This window comes from Gossypium arboreum, chromosome 10 (genome assembly GCF_025698485.1).
Source record: "Gossypium arboreum isolate Shixiya-1 chromosome 10, ASM2569848v2, whole genome shotgun sequence".
NCBI lineage: Eukaryota > Viridiplantae > Streptophyta > Magnoliopsida > Malvales > Malvaceae > Gossypium > Gossypium arboreum.
This window is the reverse complement of record NC_069079.1, coordinates 110,548,716-110,563,824: the sequence shown is the minus strand read 5'-3', so window position 1 is coordinate 110,563,824 and position 15,109 is coordinate 110,548,716. Positions and strand designations below refer to the sequence as shown.

Here is a 15,109-nt window from a genome sequence, read left to right as displayed (position 1 = left end):
TAATGATATGATTATTTGATAATGATTGTTCTGAATGTTATTACAAGTCCGGTAATGCCTCTTAACCTATTCTGGCGACAGTTACGGGTTAGGGGTGTTACATAACTCGATTGCAGTAAAACCCTTCTTCGATAATAAAATTTGTTTTTTCCTAGTCACTCTGATCCAACAAAATCTTATTATAGCCTAAGAAAGAGTCCTTGAAGTTCATGAACCTGTGACCTGCAGAAGCACCAACCAAATGGTCAATTGAAGATAAAAGGAAACTATCCTTAGGGCACACCTTGTTAAGGTTGGTGATATCAATACATATTTTCCATTTTCCATTTGCTTTATTCACCATAACCACATTTGAGACCAAATTTGGATACTTTACTTCCTTGATAAAATCTGTTGATAATAGTTTAGCCACCTCTTGTCTCACTGTTTCCACCACGTGCAGAGTGAACTTTCTCTTCTTTTACTTAACCGATTTTGCCTCTGGGAATACATTCAACTTGTAGACAATCACCTAGAGGTCCACCCTTAGCATATCTACCACTGACTAAGCAAAACTTTCTAAATTTACCTCCAAACACTGAACCAACATGCTTTTTTCTTCAATTACCAACGCTGATGAAATCTTTACAGTTATTTCTTCATTGTTGCAAAATAGTTGTAAAGATTTAGTATGCTCTGCTGCTTTAGGCTTCTTACTTCTCTCTTAATCCCTCACATCCAGGCTATCCAATTCCAAAGCTTGACTCGCTAACTTTGTCCATTGCAAACTCTATCCTCTAAACACGGGCTCTCGAGCCTATTTAACAGATAACATATGGCATTGGCTTGCAATTTGCTGATCTGGTCGTAAAAACCCAAACCCTATCCTCGTTGGGAATTTGATCTTCATGTAAAACGTTGCAACCACTATTTTTGCCATCCTTATTGTTGGGCGTTCGAAGATAGCATTGGACGCCATAGAATGGTCTACAACAAAAAACTGAACGTACTTCATAGTCATGTGCTTGCCATCCCCCAAAATGACTGATAAAGTGATCAAGCCCTTCACTTCAATTGGATGGTTCGCAAAATCATACAACGGGTTAGCTCTAGACAAAGCTTGCTCTTTCAACCCTATTTTCTGATATGCTTCCCAAGATAACACCTCCACTGTTCTCCCACTATCCATGAGTATCTTTTTAACCTCAAAACCTGCGATCGTCGCAAAAATAACCATTGAATTGTTACCCTCTTTGTCACAGACTAACTCTTCATCATCTTTACCAAATTCAAGGTTCCATCTTCCCTACAACATGACCTCTTAGGGGCACTAACAAACATAACACTTCTTATATGAGTCTTCCTCTTTGCATTAGAACCTACCCAGTTTTCATATTTATCTACAATCACATGGATGATACCTTTGACTTTCTGTTTACCTTTAGGATCAGCACACGAACTCTGATCCTGCTGGGAGACACCCTGATCAAAAAATTCAGTGAGTTCGACATTTCGTACTGCTTCTTCTATAACATTCTTTACAGTGAAACAATCTTCAGTGTTATGCCCAATGTCATTATGGAAGGTACATTTGTCTCTTGAGTTGGACCTTCTTGTGCTACGCCTCATTGGAGATGGTTTGGGTAGAATACCGAGACTTTTTTACTTGGTTCGAAATGTAAGTATGGGTAGCATTCAAAGGAGTGTAAACTTCAAACCTACCTTGGGGAGTGTATTTCCTGATATGTTCTAGTTGAAACCTTTGAGGAGCCTCTAGAGAATCACCCTGCGTCTATGCTCTCTACTGCCTATTGCCTTTTGCTCACAACGACTGGTTAGAAGGGCCCTGCTTCCTGCAAGCTCCCTCTCGATTCCTAAACTGTCTATCTTCCTTTTGAAAGGTGCCACGTGATGCCCTTTTAATTTCCTCTGCCTCTGCGAACTTGTGGGCTCGTTCATACAAATCTACCAAACTCTGCAGTCTATTATCAATAAAGGAATATTGTACATGATCATTTTGTACCCCTATTATGAAATCATCGATAACCTACTAATCCTCTAAATTATTCGTGTTCAAAGTTGTCGCAAGAAACTACTTCACATAATCTTAAAAAGACTCGCCTTCTTTTTGTTTCATGGACATCAGTCCCATAGGCCTGCTCATGATTGCCCTATGGGCCCTGAATCTTCCCAATAATATCTAGCCCAACTAAGAGAAATTTTGAACTGATCCTTGAGAAAGGGACAAGTATTAGTCCTTCGTACTTCCTTTAAGTGTCGTGGAGAAGTTTTTACATTTTGCTGAATCCGATGCTCCCAGCGCGTTCATATAATCATCATACTGCATCAATAGGGCTCACGGATCTCTTCTCCCCTTAAACATGTCCTTTAGGACTTTAAAATCACATAGCAAGTTCACTGCTGCTACCTTAGGGGCAAATGGCTTCTTAGAATAGAAAAGCCAATCCATGTCCTGAGGCTCGGGGTGCAACGCTCTCATGTCTCATCGCAACTCGTCCATCTCATTTTTTTCATTCTTTCGCATGCATGTCTAGAGCTTTGTCCTAGGTACTTACATTATCATGAAAATCAGAAGTGTACCTTCCTTCTTAACTCATCATTTTGTTTTAGCAACTCTTGCTGAAAAGTCTACTGCTGCTCGAACCGTGCCTCCTGCGTAGCAATTTGTTCTCTCATAAATTTCATCTGCTCTTAAAGAGCAAGAAATTGTTGTGGCGATGTTTCTTGATTGGAAGGGAGTGGCAACCCATGACCGGAGGATATGTTCAAATCCAATGGACCGGAAACTCCTTGATAAGCTACATTGTCAAAGTTCTCCAGTCGATTGGCGAACCAATCACCAAACAATTTTGTTTGATTAGGTTGACTGCCAAAATCTGAGGCTCTAGCCTGTCTAGATGAAAGATTGAAAGGGAAATTCTCGTTCGGGTGAGCCATTGTAACTTTTGATAATTTTTCTCATACTTGGGAGGAATCTGTTGGTCGGAAGTTTATCCACGCTCACCACACCAATTGTTCAGTAATTTTCCATCGTGTCTCATTAAAGGGGACAATCGAATATTTATATACATAGCTACTGTACATGGAATTGACATTCATAGTAGACTCTATGCATGCTGGACACGTATACTGCTCTAGGCTGTCTGCTGGAAACTCCTTGGGCATATGCGAGCCGAAACCGTGAACTCCTCTTGCGAGCACCCCTTAACATGTGCCAGTTGAGTATGCGAGCTGAGTCTGTGAGCTCCCCTTGCTGACTTCGTATTGTGAGGCTTGTACGTATCCATCAGGTGGGTCCTAGCCGAGTTGTGGGTAAGCGACCTGAAACTTATCTAATTTTCAGGTTAGTAATCATAAGCACATAACAAGAGTACTTTTATATTTTTATATAAAATTAAAATATATATATACAATAAAATTTAAACCCAACATATATATATATATATATATATATATTTAATTCTGTTCAAAAGATCCACACTTATTGTTGTTGTTGAATGGAACAAACACATTTCAAATAAAGAAGAGGAAAACATTTTTTCAGCCATGAAATATAATACTTAATCTTATTCATAGATTCATTCTACAAATGAAAATTGTAATATCAAAATACTCCAAATTAAATTAAACTTGACAAATCAATTCCTACTGTCATAAAAAAATAACACGACAACAAGGGCAACGCTTTTTCTTCTTCAGCCAATCCGCAATGCAAATATCATGAAAAGCATGCGAGAGCAAGGTGTGCATATCTACATATCTACATAAAACAAAATGCCAAATCTTAGTCATGAATTCTACATACGAATGAAAATCGTAGTATAAATTTACTTCAAATTAAACTACACTTGCGAAACAAATTTTTACTGTCCATAAATTAATTTAAGAAAATTTACTTCTTACACAACAAAACTCTTTGTTTCATCTTTTAAATTAGAGTAAATTACAAAAAAAAAAAAAAAGTCTTTTTTATTTATCTCGGATTATATTTTAGTCACTTATGTTTGAAATATTACGTTTTAGTCACTTACGTTATCATTTTGCTGCAAAATAGTCACTTTATTGTTAAACTCCATTACCTCCCTAACAGTAGTCGTACATGGTAGTCTAAATGAGTTTTAAATACTAACTTAGATATCCAGTTACTAGAATAGAAATAGATTTTTAATTAAATAAATTTAATTTAGATTGTCACGTGGGACCGCCGTTAGGAAGATAACGGAGCTTAACTGCAAAGTGACCACTTCGTAACAAAACGATAATGTAAGTGACTAAAACGTAACATTTCAAACATAAATGACTAAAATGTAACATGAGGCAAACAAAAGTGATTATTTTTATAGTTTAGCCTTTAAATTATAGCCCATTCATTTTCTACAACTTAAAACGACAATACGGGCAACGTTTCTTCTTCTTCAGCCAAGCCGCAATGCAAATATCATGAAAAGTATGCGAGCAAGGCATGCAAACCGCTTCACTACCCATCGCCACCTCTTCCAAACATATCGCACAATCCTTTCCTGACCCTTCCACCATCACTTTCACCGGTTTTTCCGTCGCCTGCTCCGCCTCCACCGTCCCTTCATCTTCATCATCATCATCATCATCTGTGTCGTTATTTCCAAAGTCAGGCACATCGTGGACGACTGCCTCGATCCCCACCCGCATTCTCAAAACCTTGCTCCCTCCGTCCCTCGCAGCCGCCGCCATTCGAACAGCAGAGGCCGCAATTTCTTCCACCGTGGATGTCTGAACCGGGACGCGCATGGAGTTGAGCATGTCCAGAACGGCGCCGTTTCCGTCGTTAATCAAATCCTCCAAAGGAAACTCGTGGATGACGTGAGAAATAATCCTCCCCACCTCCGTGAAAGTTTCGGCATCAACGCCGCCATTGCTCTCCACTATGATAAACGTGGCCTTAAGCTCGATTTCGAACATGGAAGAGGGCAAAGATTTGACGTTAGAAACGTGAGGGAAACTAATGTTTTCGGCTGCCATTGTTGAGAAAAAAATGGAAGAAAGTGATATAATTTATTAGAGAGAAAATGAAAGGAAAAACACAAAAAAAATGAAGTGGATTTGATAATAGGACGCGCACAGGTGAGTGGGCCCCAGAAATCGGCGGTTTATTTGATCTTCTTTACGTGGTTTACCTTGCTTCTTGTCGTCGGCCATTCGGCGACTAAGCCCATCTTGTTGGATAAAATTAAGCCGACTTGGAGGAGCATGGATTGGATTTCTGGGCCCCGTTGAGGCATGCACCAGCTTACTTTTAAACAACTTTCTTAACCAATAATTGAATGATTATTATTATTTTATACTAACGATAAATTTTTTAAAAATTGCAAGTAAATTATTAAACATTTTTTTATTAGACATGTAATAATCTTTTAATTTTTTTATAAAATTCGTTAAAAAAAGGCCAACAACCCTCATAGTTGGATTGTGGGATTAGATCTGTGAAGTGGCAAGTTTGAACAAAAAAAAAGATTTTTGCTGGTTTGAATTATTATCTATTAATTACATTTTTATTTAAAATATACTCTAAAATTTTAAAATTAATAAAATTATTTTATTTTTAATATTAATTGAATTTCGATCACTACCGAAAGCTTCTTTTTTTTTTTATGAGAAATTCTTTTATTTTGATCTTTTAAAATTTCAATTTTCTTGTCCCATATGCATTTGGATTTTTTTTCCAGGAGTCCATTAATTAGCGAAATAGCGGCGGGCTTCCAGGTGCCGACATGTTTTTTTATTCTGGTAGGATAAAAAATGGCATAATATCAAGAATAGTCCCTATAATCTTAAAGCAAGTTTAAAAACCATCAAAAATTGGATTTGAAGAAAATAAAAGCAATACGTGTCTAAATTCTTTCTCTCTTTTTCCTTCTTCTTCTTCTCAAATTTGGGGCTATTAGGATTTATTTACTGCAACTGGATCTCTTTTTCCTTCTCTTTTTCATTTCCTCAATACCAAATTTTGATGATTTTTAATTTTTCTTTAAAATATAGGGACCATTCTTGATATTATACCATTTTTTATTTGAGCAGAAAAAACAAAGAAGTCCGGACCCATCTTTTCTTATTTCATATGTAAGAGAAAAAGGCAATGCAATGGTGGTTTTTGGTTGGCCATTCTCCTACAGTTGCGCTTTTCAAATTTGTCAGTGAACTCTCTTTTAAGTACTCAAAGCTTCCTTCTTTCTTTCATGGAAAACTGAGAAAAATTTCCTTCTTCTCCGATTTACTTTCACCCATAAAATCTTGAAAATCACCAATGTGAAAAGATAGATCATAACTTTAGCACACAAGGAGAATAAGAAGAAGGAAGTAGAGAAAACAAAGCACATGAAGGAAAGAGGTGAATACTTCGTGCACTGGATGGTGAAGTCTAAAACAAGAAATAATTAAAAAAGCTTTACCAGTTTTGAGCTTTCAGAATATTCAGTATTCACATCGGCATTGTTATTTTGCAGTCCATTTGGTTCCAAAGCGGCTTCTAATATTATGATTGCTTTCCATGACTTTCTAAGGACATAAAGTTTTGATTAAACTGCTCCCATAGATTAATGATATGATTATTCTGCTTGCTGAATGAGAAGCAAAATCTTCTGAGTTTCCAAGAGAAGTAAGCTTTGAGATAATTATCGAATTAGCGTGCTAATATATTGGATCAAATTTTGACCTATCAATTTTTATTTTTTCTATATTATTTATAAAATTTTAATTTGATTCAATTTTCTTAAATTACTATTGATGTTATTAAATTAATATTATTTTATGTTGATATATTTCATACCCAAATAATTTTATTTATCAATATGAAAATAAGTTCATGTATTCTTTTATTTAAATATGTATAATTGAATCAAAATCAAGTTTTATTTTCATACATATAAGCCACAATTCAAGTTTCATGTGTATAATTGCATCAAACCTATGCTCATATTTCAAATTGCACATTGGACTAAAATTAATATATAAATTTAATATTTATCCCTAAAAATTTTAATGTAAACTTTTCAAAAGAACAAATGTGAAACGATGACCAAACACATAATGCATATAAGAGAAGATAAGAAGAATAAAAATTCAAAATAAAATAAAATTATTATATTAAATTAAAAGAAATTAAAATAGTTAAACATAAATTAATTGAACATTTCAAATACAAAAAAAATTCTATATCATCGGTCACATCTTAAACATACATTGGCTATTTTTGTCATTCATAAAATTTAGGTATCAAATTGAAAAGAAAAGTTTAGATATTAAATTAACAAAAAAGGATTAAGTTCAAGTACCAAATATTATATTAAATCATTTTTTTAATAATCTTAGTTGAGGTGGAGGCCTCGCATCATTAAGCGTCCAGGTTTGGGTCTCATCGTGCACATTTATAATGTGTGGGTTTCCAATTCTATTATGTGTATGCCATGCATGCATTTTGTTTGAATTCTTTTCAGATTTGTTCGGTTCTTCGTCTATTGTACTTTGAAATGGTTTAGCTTTATGCTATAATTGTTCGAACATATATTTATATTATACTTCTTTACATAATTTATTTGTAACAATAAACTTCAAAAGAAATTAACACCGCATCAACTTATTCACAAATACTTTTATTTAGTATTGCTTTTCAAAATCACTTTTATGGTCAAAAGCTCTTCTGGAGCTATAAGTGATGCTAAGCTGACAACTTTTTAAGTAAAAAATACATTAAACCCAAATACAAAAGTAAATTTTTAGTATTTGTGTTTGAAAAAAATGCTTTTGAAGTCAAATGATGTTTTTAACCCTCATTTATAATCCAATATATTTTATGTTATATTTATATGAGATAGAATTATTTATTGAAAGGTGGATATATACTGAAAATACTTGAACTTAGTAACTTATACCGACTTTCTACCTAAACATTTTTTTGGAACTAATTGGTACCTAATTTTGGAAATCGTAATCTAACTTGGTACTTTTTTTAGTACTTGGCTAACATAGTTAATTTTTTTAGTCTCAACCCATCAAGTTATGCCACGTGTATTAGAAAGTTAATCATATTGTGCCACGTGTAATAAAAGAAAAAAATAATGTAATTTCTAATTTTCATTTAATTTTTATTAATTAAAAATAAAAAAAATTAATTAATGAATTTTACAAATATCTTTTAAATAATATATTTTAGTATTTTATTCTTTACATCTCATCTTTTTCATTGTTTCTTTCCATGGTTTTGCTTTTCCCTTTCACCATCACCATAAGCGTTTATCATTTCCATTACCATCACCAAACTCCGTTCAAGTCCTTTGCTATGAGAGACTCCCTTCTTTTAAGTTCAATAATTTGATTTCTCAGAAAAATATTTAAAAATATCAAAATCCATCATTGAGCCTTGACCTCCCTTACCTCCGATTGTTTCCTCGTCTGTTAGATGGCCTCTGTTTTTTAGTATGTATTTCCTCTCACCAAGCTCTTCCTTCTCACCATATAGATTGTCAAATGGACACTTGGAGACCCTCTGACTGTCAAGCCTTGGTCATTCATTGGGTTTAAGACTTTTTTTTGTGGATGCTAATTTTCTTAGCTTCTTCTATTTGGTTTATTGTATTGTTGAAGTTTTTGTAATTGTGTGACTTTCGGATATGGTGGTTCAACAATAGAAAAGTGAGTTCTATTAGGGTTAGGAGCCATAGGTATAGTGTTTTTCTTTGCAGATGTGATTTTACAGTGAAAGTTTAACTCCATTTATTTTATTGGGCATCGACCTGTATTGATAACGAGAAAGAAGGAATAGAGAAAATTTGGCACAAATATTTACATGGAAAAACTCCTCCAATGAAGAGGATAAAAAACCACAAGCAGAAGAAGACTTCACTAAATTAGCAAATAAACGACGAGTACAAGATGAAGATAATAAAAAACAAACCCAAACCCAAAATGCAAAGCTTTTTGGCTAAAACACAAAATTTCCTTAAAACTTTCTTAAAGCCTTTTTTTTAATCTTCTCTCTTAATCTTGATGTTATGAAGATAAAGATGTTATTCTAAGGTTACAAAGACCCTTTTTATATGTTAATATTAGAGTTCTAATTTTACTAAAATACCTCTAGTATAATCAGAGTTTAAGTGGAAAAAGTAATCCTATTGAGAGTCTAATTACGTGGCTACTTTAAGTTAGAATTTGTCGCGTCGTTGCAACGTCCCAAGCTCCTCGTCGTGAAGTCACCTCTTCTTTTCTTTGTTTCAAATGTTGTCACATCATTGCGATTTCGCGTGATTCCTCATCATGATTTCGCCCCTACTTTGACTCTAGTTTGACTGAAAAATGTGATACACACTCTACAAATTTCCACCTTGACTTGTATTTTAACATGCCTCCTTTTTTGGGCCCTGTCATGGGCCTAACTTCATCTTATCAAGATACTAACCAAGTCCAAACAATGCTTGAACTTGGAAATTGGAAGACTCTTATTCAAAATGGTCATACTTTTATTGCTCATATGACCAAGTCGCATATACAACAACCAAGTTGACTCCAACTCTGTAATAAACGAGGAAATTATTGTTGCATTAGTCATTGTTGAACCAAGTCGCATATACACGTTGTGTATGGCCGAAGGTGCATCCATTAGGGCTTACGTGTACAAGCATTGTTTTAACACCAATCGATTAGCCAAAGACTTTTTCATGTAAAGGGTTTCTAACTTTCTCCATAAGGCGAATTTTTTTTTCTCAATAAGCACTTCCAGCAACACATTATTTGTGAGGTATAAATGAATTATCGATAGAGCATTCTCAGCAAGCTCATCCATTTCGACTGATCTAAATTTGTGAGCTTTTTCCTTGTAGTGACCTTTTTTAGGCCATTCTAAATCAGTATTGCAGTCATTCGAACTTGCCATAAACTGAAATTTGTTATCCTATCGAACTTCTTGATATCGAATCTAATTGTCGCTGTCTCTAAACGAGTTTATTGTAGAATCCTAACTAAGTTCTGATACCAATTTGTTGGGATCGACCCATATAGACAATGAGAAAGAAGGAATAGAGAAAATTGGACACAAATATTTACGTGAAAAAACTTCTCCAATGAAGAGGATAAAAAATCATAGGCAAAATAATAATTCACTAAATTAGCAAATAAATGAAGAGTACAAGATAGAGATAAAAAAAAACCTAAACCCAAAATACAAAGCTCTTTGGCTAAAACGCAAAATACCTTTAAAGCTATCTTAAAGTCTTTTCTTAATCTTCTCTCTTAATCTTGATGTTATGAAGATGAAGATGTCATTCTAGGGTTACTAAGACCATTTTTATAGGCTAAGATTACTAAAATATCTCTGGTATAATCAGTGTGACAACTTATACCTAACCCAGTTATTGGATCCGAATATTAAATGCCACATTTCGTTAACGAAGCAACTCACTTTTCCATTTTTTTTTTTTTTTTGAAATGGAAACGAAGTGGTAAAATTATATAATAAAAATTTTGGCAACATTTTTGCTTATTTTATATACAAACCCCTGCAAAATTTAGATTTTACAAAATATCCACATTCAAATAATCTTCCAAATTAATTCCTAGCACTACGATTTCTCAAAACATATAATTCATGATCAAATCTATTACATGCCAACTATATCTGATTTAGTCTAACTTAGTGAGACGGAGTAAAAACCAAATTCATGATCCATTTCAATTCTATTTTTATATAATTCTCATTTTAATTCTATTTCATGTTCAAATCACATATTGCCTAATGTAAAATTAGGCTTCCAATTCAAAACATATTAATCATTTTCTTTTTTAACCATCTAAAATTATAATACTCAAGTCCAAATCATAACCATGAATTTGCTAATTTGATCATATGAAAACATAGTATTCATCTCGAAACATAATTTTATAAATATTAACTAAATCACTTGAAACTTATCCAAAACTCATAATAATAAAATAAAATAAAATTAATATAACCAGTCATAGTAAACTAAATATTCTAAAGTTTTATGTGATGGAAATAAGATATTAGCACAAACCGAAGTTTGAATTGATTTACTCATTTTCGTCCTTCTCCTTCAAGATGCTCGCTTCGTTTTTAGCTACAATAGGAGCAATTCAATACGAATCAATGTCATTTATCCATTCTAATACTAAAACTAATAAAAAAACAAACTTAAATATGCATGGTTAATCAAGTTAGCAACTTAAGTTTCCTAGTCCGAAATTCACATATCTTTCAACTCAATTATCTGTTTTTAATTTCATCTTCACTAGAGTACTCACTATTTCACAAGCTATCATTTAGCACCAATATTACACAAAGTGGTCAATGTTCTCTACTTCCCCTTTAACATGACCAAATATACCAAGTAAACTTTCCATCCATTTTATTTCTTTTTAACATTTCTAACAAGCTAGAACTCATCTTCTAATCATTTCCTATCCAAAAAGTATACCTACTTCACTTAATTTTTCTAAGCTTTCATCATTGTCCTTTAATGAAAACTTCCAAAATATTTGATAAAGTAAAAAACTATTGATACTTATATATAAAACAAGCTTCAAAGATTCAAAATCCATGAAAAATTTGAAGAAAAATCATACCTTAAGCTTGAATATGAAGGAAAAAATAATGAATTTCTTTTCTCTCTTTTCTCTTTTTATATATTATAATATTAATTAATAAAATATTAGTACTTATTAAAATATTATTATTAATAAAAATATCATTTAAAAGCAATCATGAAACCACTGATTTTTTTAGGTAATGGTAAAATTACGATTAAGTCCTTTCCATCAAAATAAAAATAGAATGATTACACTTCAGTCTCTATACTTTTTTAACTTATACAATTTAGTCCCTGTACTCGATACCGAATTTTTAACTTAACCACATGCTCCTACTAATAATCCTCTATGTTTTCATGTTTGGCATTTTCCTCTAAAAACGATTATAATTTCTTATACTATTATTTATTTATAGATCGCTTATTCGAGAACTTCCACCATAAATATTCTTCTTCTCTCTTCTTTTTATTTATTTATTTTGAAAGTGGGGATATTACAATTCTCCCCTCCCCTTTAAAAAAATTTTGTCCTCGAAATTTACCTGAAGAGTTGCAGATATTATGATCGCATTGTCTCCTCAAGTTCTCAGGTAGCTTCTTCTATGTTATGATTTCTCCATAATACTTTTACCAAAGGAATTGCTTGTTTCTCAACTCTTTCATGTCTCTTGCTAAAATCTGCACCGATTCTTCTCCGTACGATAAGTTAGGTTGTACCTCAATGTTTTCCACTGACACGATATGAGATGGATTCGATCTATATCTTTGGAGCATCAATACATGAAATACATTATGGATTTGGTTTAATTTTGGTGGCAAAGCTAGTCGATAAGTAATAGGTCTAACACTTTCTATAATCTCGTATGGTCCAATGAACCTTAGACTTAATTTTCCTTTTCGACCAAATCTCATAATCTTTTTCCACAGAGAGACTTTCAGAAATACTTTATATCTCGTTTCGTATTTTATTTTTCTTCTTTTTAAATCAGCATATGACTTCTGCCGATCTGAAGCTACTTTTAATTTTTCTTTAATTAGTCAGACATTTTCTTCTATTTCTTGTATTAATTCTAGGCCAACCATCTTTTTTTCACTAAGTTCAGTCCAACACAAAGGAGTACAACATGTATGTCCATATAGAGCTTCATATGGTGCCATCTGAATACTTGATTGGACACTATTGTTATATGCAAATTCTACAAATGGTAGATAACGTTCCCAATCACTATCAAAGTTAATGAGATAAGCTTGTAACATATCTTCTAACAATTGAATCACGCGTTCTGATTAGCCATCTGCCTGAGGATCGATAGTTATTTTATCTCATTTCCACTCGAGAATCGATATAGGCTGAAATAATCCTGTCAAAACTTGGTGTTCAGTTTTCACCCTTTGACAAGTTATACACATTGTAGCATATTATGTAATCTTTCTCTTCATACCTGGCCACCAATACAATTCTTGCAAATCTCGATACGTCTTGGCACTTCCTGGATGCATAGCATAAGGACTATTATGCACCTCTTGAAGTATTTTATTCTTTAATTCAACCTTGTTTGGCATATAAATTCTTCCATGAGATCTTACACAACCATTATCTCTAATATTAAAGTCTCTCGATCAATTGTGCTTGATTGATTTTCATTTTTCCATCACCTTATCATCGTTTTACTAAGCCTCTCTAATCTGCTCAATTAACTGCACCTTCACTTTTAATTCAGTTAATAATGCACCATCATCACAAACACTCAACTGTGCAAATAGTAATATCAAATCAGCAAGGGATTTTCAGCTCAAAATATCAACAGCAACATTTGCTTTACTTGGATGATAATCAATCACACAATTGTAATCTTTTAACAGCTCTATCCAACGACGTTGTCTTAAATTCATTTTTTTCTGGGTAAGAAGATATTTCAAGCTTTTGCGATCTATGTAGATGTAACACTTTTCACCATATAAATAGTGTCTCCAGATTTTTAATGCAAAAACCACTGTTGTCAGTTCTAAATCATGCGTTGGATAGTTGCGTTCATATGATCTTAGTTGTCGTGAAGCATATGCAATCACTTTGTATCTTGCATCAAAATGCAACCAAGACCATTAAGTGAAGTATCACTATATACTACAAACTCCTTTCCAGATTCTGGAAGAGTTAACGCTGGAGCCTCTATCAACAATTTCTTAAGCGTATCAAAGCTTTCTTGGCACCGTTCATCCCATTTGAATGGTAATTCTTCTGGAGTAGTCGAGTCAAAGAAAAAGCTATTCTTGAAAATACTTCAACGAATCTCCGATAATATCTCGCTAATCCCAGAAAGCTACAGATCTCTAAAACATTTTTCAATTGTTTCCATTCCAGAATGGCCTCAACTTTCTTTGGATCTACACGAATACCTTCAGCCGAGACTATATGCCTAAGAAACAATACCTCAGATAAACAAAACTTACATTTTCAAAGTTTTCCATAAAGCTATTTTTCTCGTAATTTCTACAGTACAATCCTTAAATGATGATCATGATCCTCCTCATTCTTTGAATAAATTAAAATATTTTCAATAAACAGTACTACAAATCGATCTAAATATGGTTTAAAAATGCGATTCATGATATCTATGAATGCAGCAGGAGCATTAGTTAGCCCAAAAGGTATCACAAAAAATTCATAATGGCCATATTTGGTCAAAAAGCAATCTTCGGTATATCACTTTTTTTTCACCTTCAATTGGTAATAACCAAATCTCATATCAATCTTAGAGAATACTACTACACCTTTCAATTGATCAAATAAAATATCAATACGAGGCAAAAGATATTTATTATTTATTTCCACCTTGTTTAACTATCAATAATCGATATAAAACTGCAACGAAACATCTTTCTTCTTTACAAACAACACTAGTGTGTCCTAAGGTGATACGTTGGGTCATATAAAACCTCGATCTAATAAATCTTGCAACTGTACTTTCAATTCTATCAACCCTTTTGGCGATGTGATAAGGGGCAATAGATACTAGAGTAGTTCCCGGATAAACTTCAATTGCAAACCCCACCTCTCGATCAGGCGGAAGTCTTGGTAATTATTCCGAAAACACATCTGGAAATTCCTACACCGTACGAATTTCCTCCAATTCCTACACCGTAATAATTTTTTGGAAGTTCAGTTAACGGTTAATTCAGTTTAAAATCAGTCGGTTAACCAAATTAACCGAATTTAATAAATAATATTATAATATATAAGTATTCGGTCAGTTCGGTTTGGCTAATTTTTTGGAAATATTAATTAATCGGTCGGTTAAGTCAGTTAATTTTTTAATATGTTGTATACTTGTTTTAACCAAAAATAAAAAATATATAAATTTTGGTTAACCGACCGAATTAACTGAAAAAGTTTGGTTCGCTTAATTTTTTTGAAAAAATTTTGGTTCGGTTAACGTTTAAGGGTTTAAAAAGGTCGGTTAATTCGGTTAATGGTATTTCGGGACGATTAATCGGTCAGTTAACTGAGTGAACACCCCTAGCATACCTATATACTTGAT

General features: G+C 33.2%; 1 protein-coding gene across 1 annotated transcript; it reads right to left on the bottom strand.

Annotated features, from left to right (window-relative positions):
* Positions 1-4,142: 4,142 nt before the first annotated feature.
* LOC108488263 (uncharacterized) lies at positions 4,143-5,179 on the bottom strand. Its single transcript, XM_017792552.2, has one exon. The coding sequence runs from the start codon at positions 4,996-4,998 to the stop codon at positions 4,375-4,377; it is 624 nt and encodes a 207-aa protein (XP_017648041.1). The 5' UTR covers positions 4,999-5,179; the 3' UTR covers positions 4,143-4,374.
* Between the last annotated feature and the right edge of the window lie 9,930 nt (positions 5,180-15,109).

Bases quoted from the DNA above. Each gene is read 5' to 3' on its own strand.
- LOC108488263 (XM_017792552.2), bottom strand. From the start codon at position 4,998: ATGGCAGCCGAAAACATTAGTTTCCCTCACGTTTCTAACGTCAAATCT.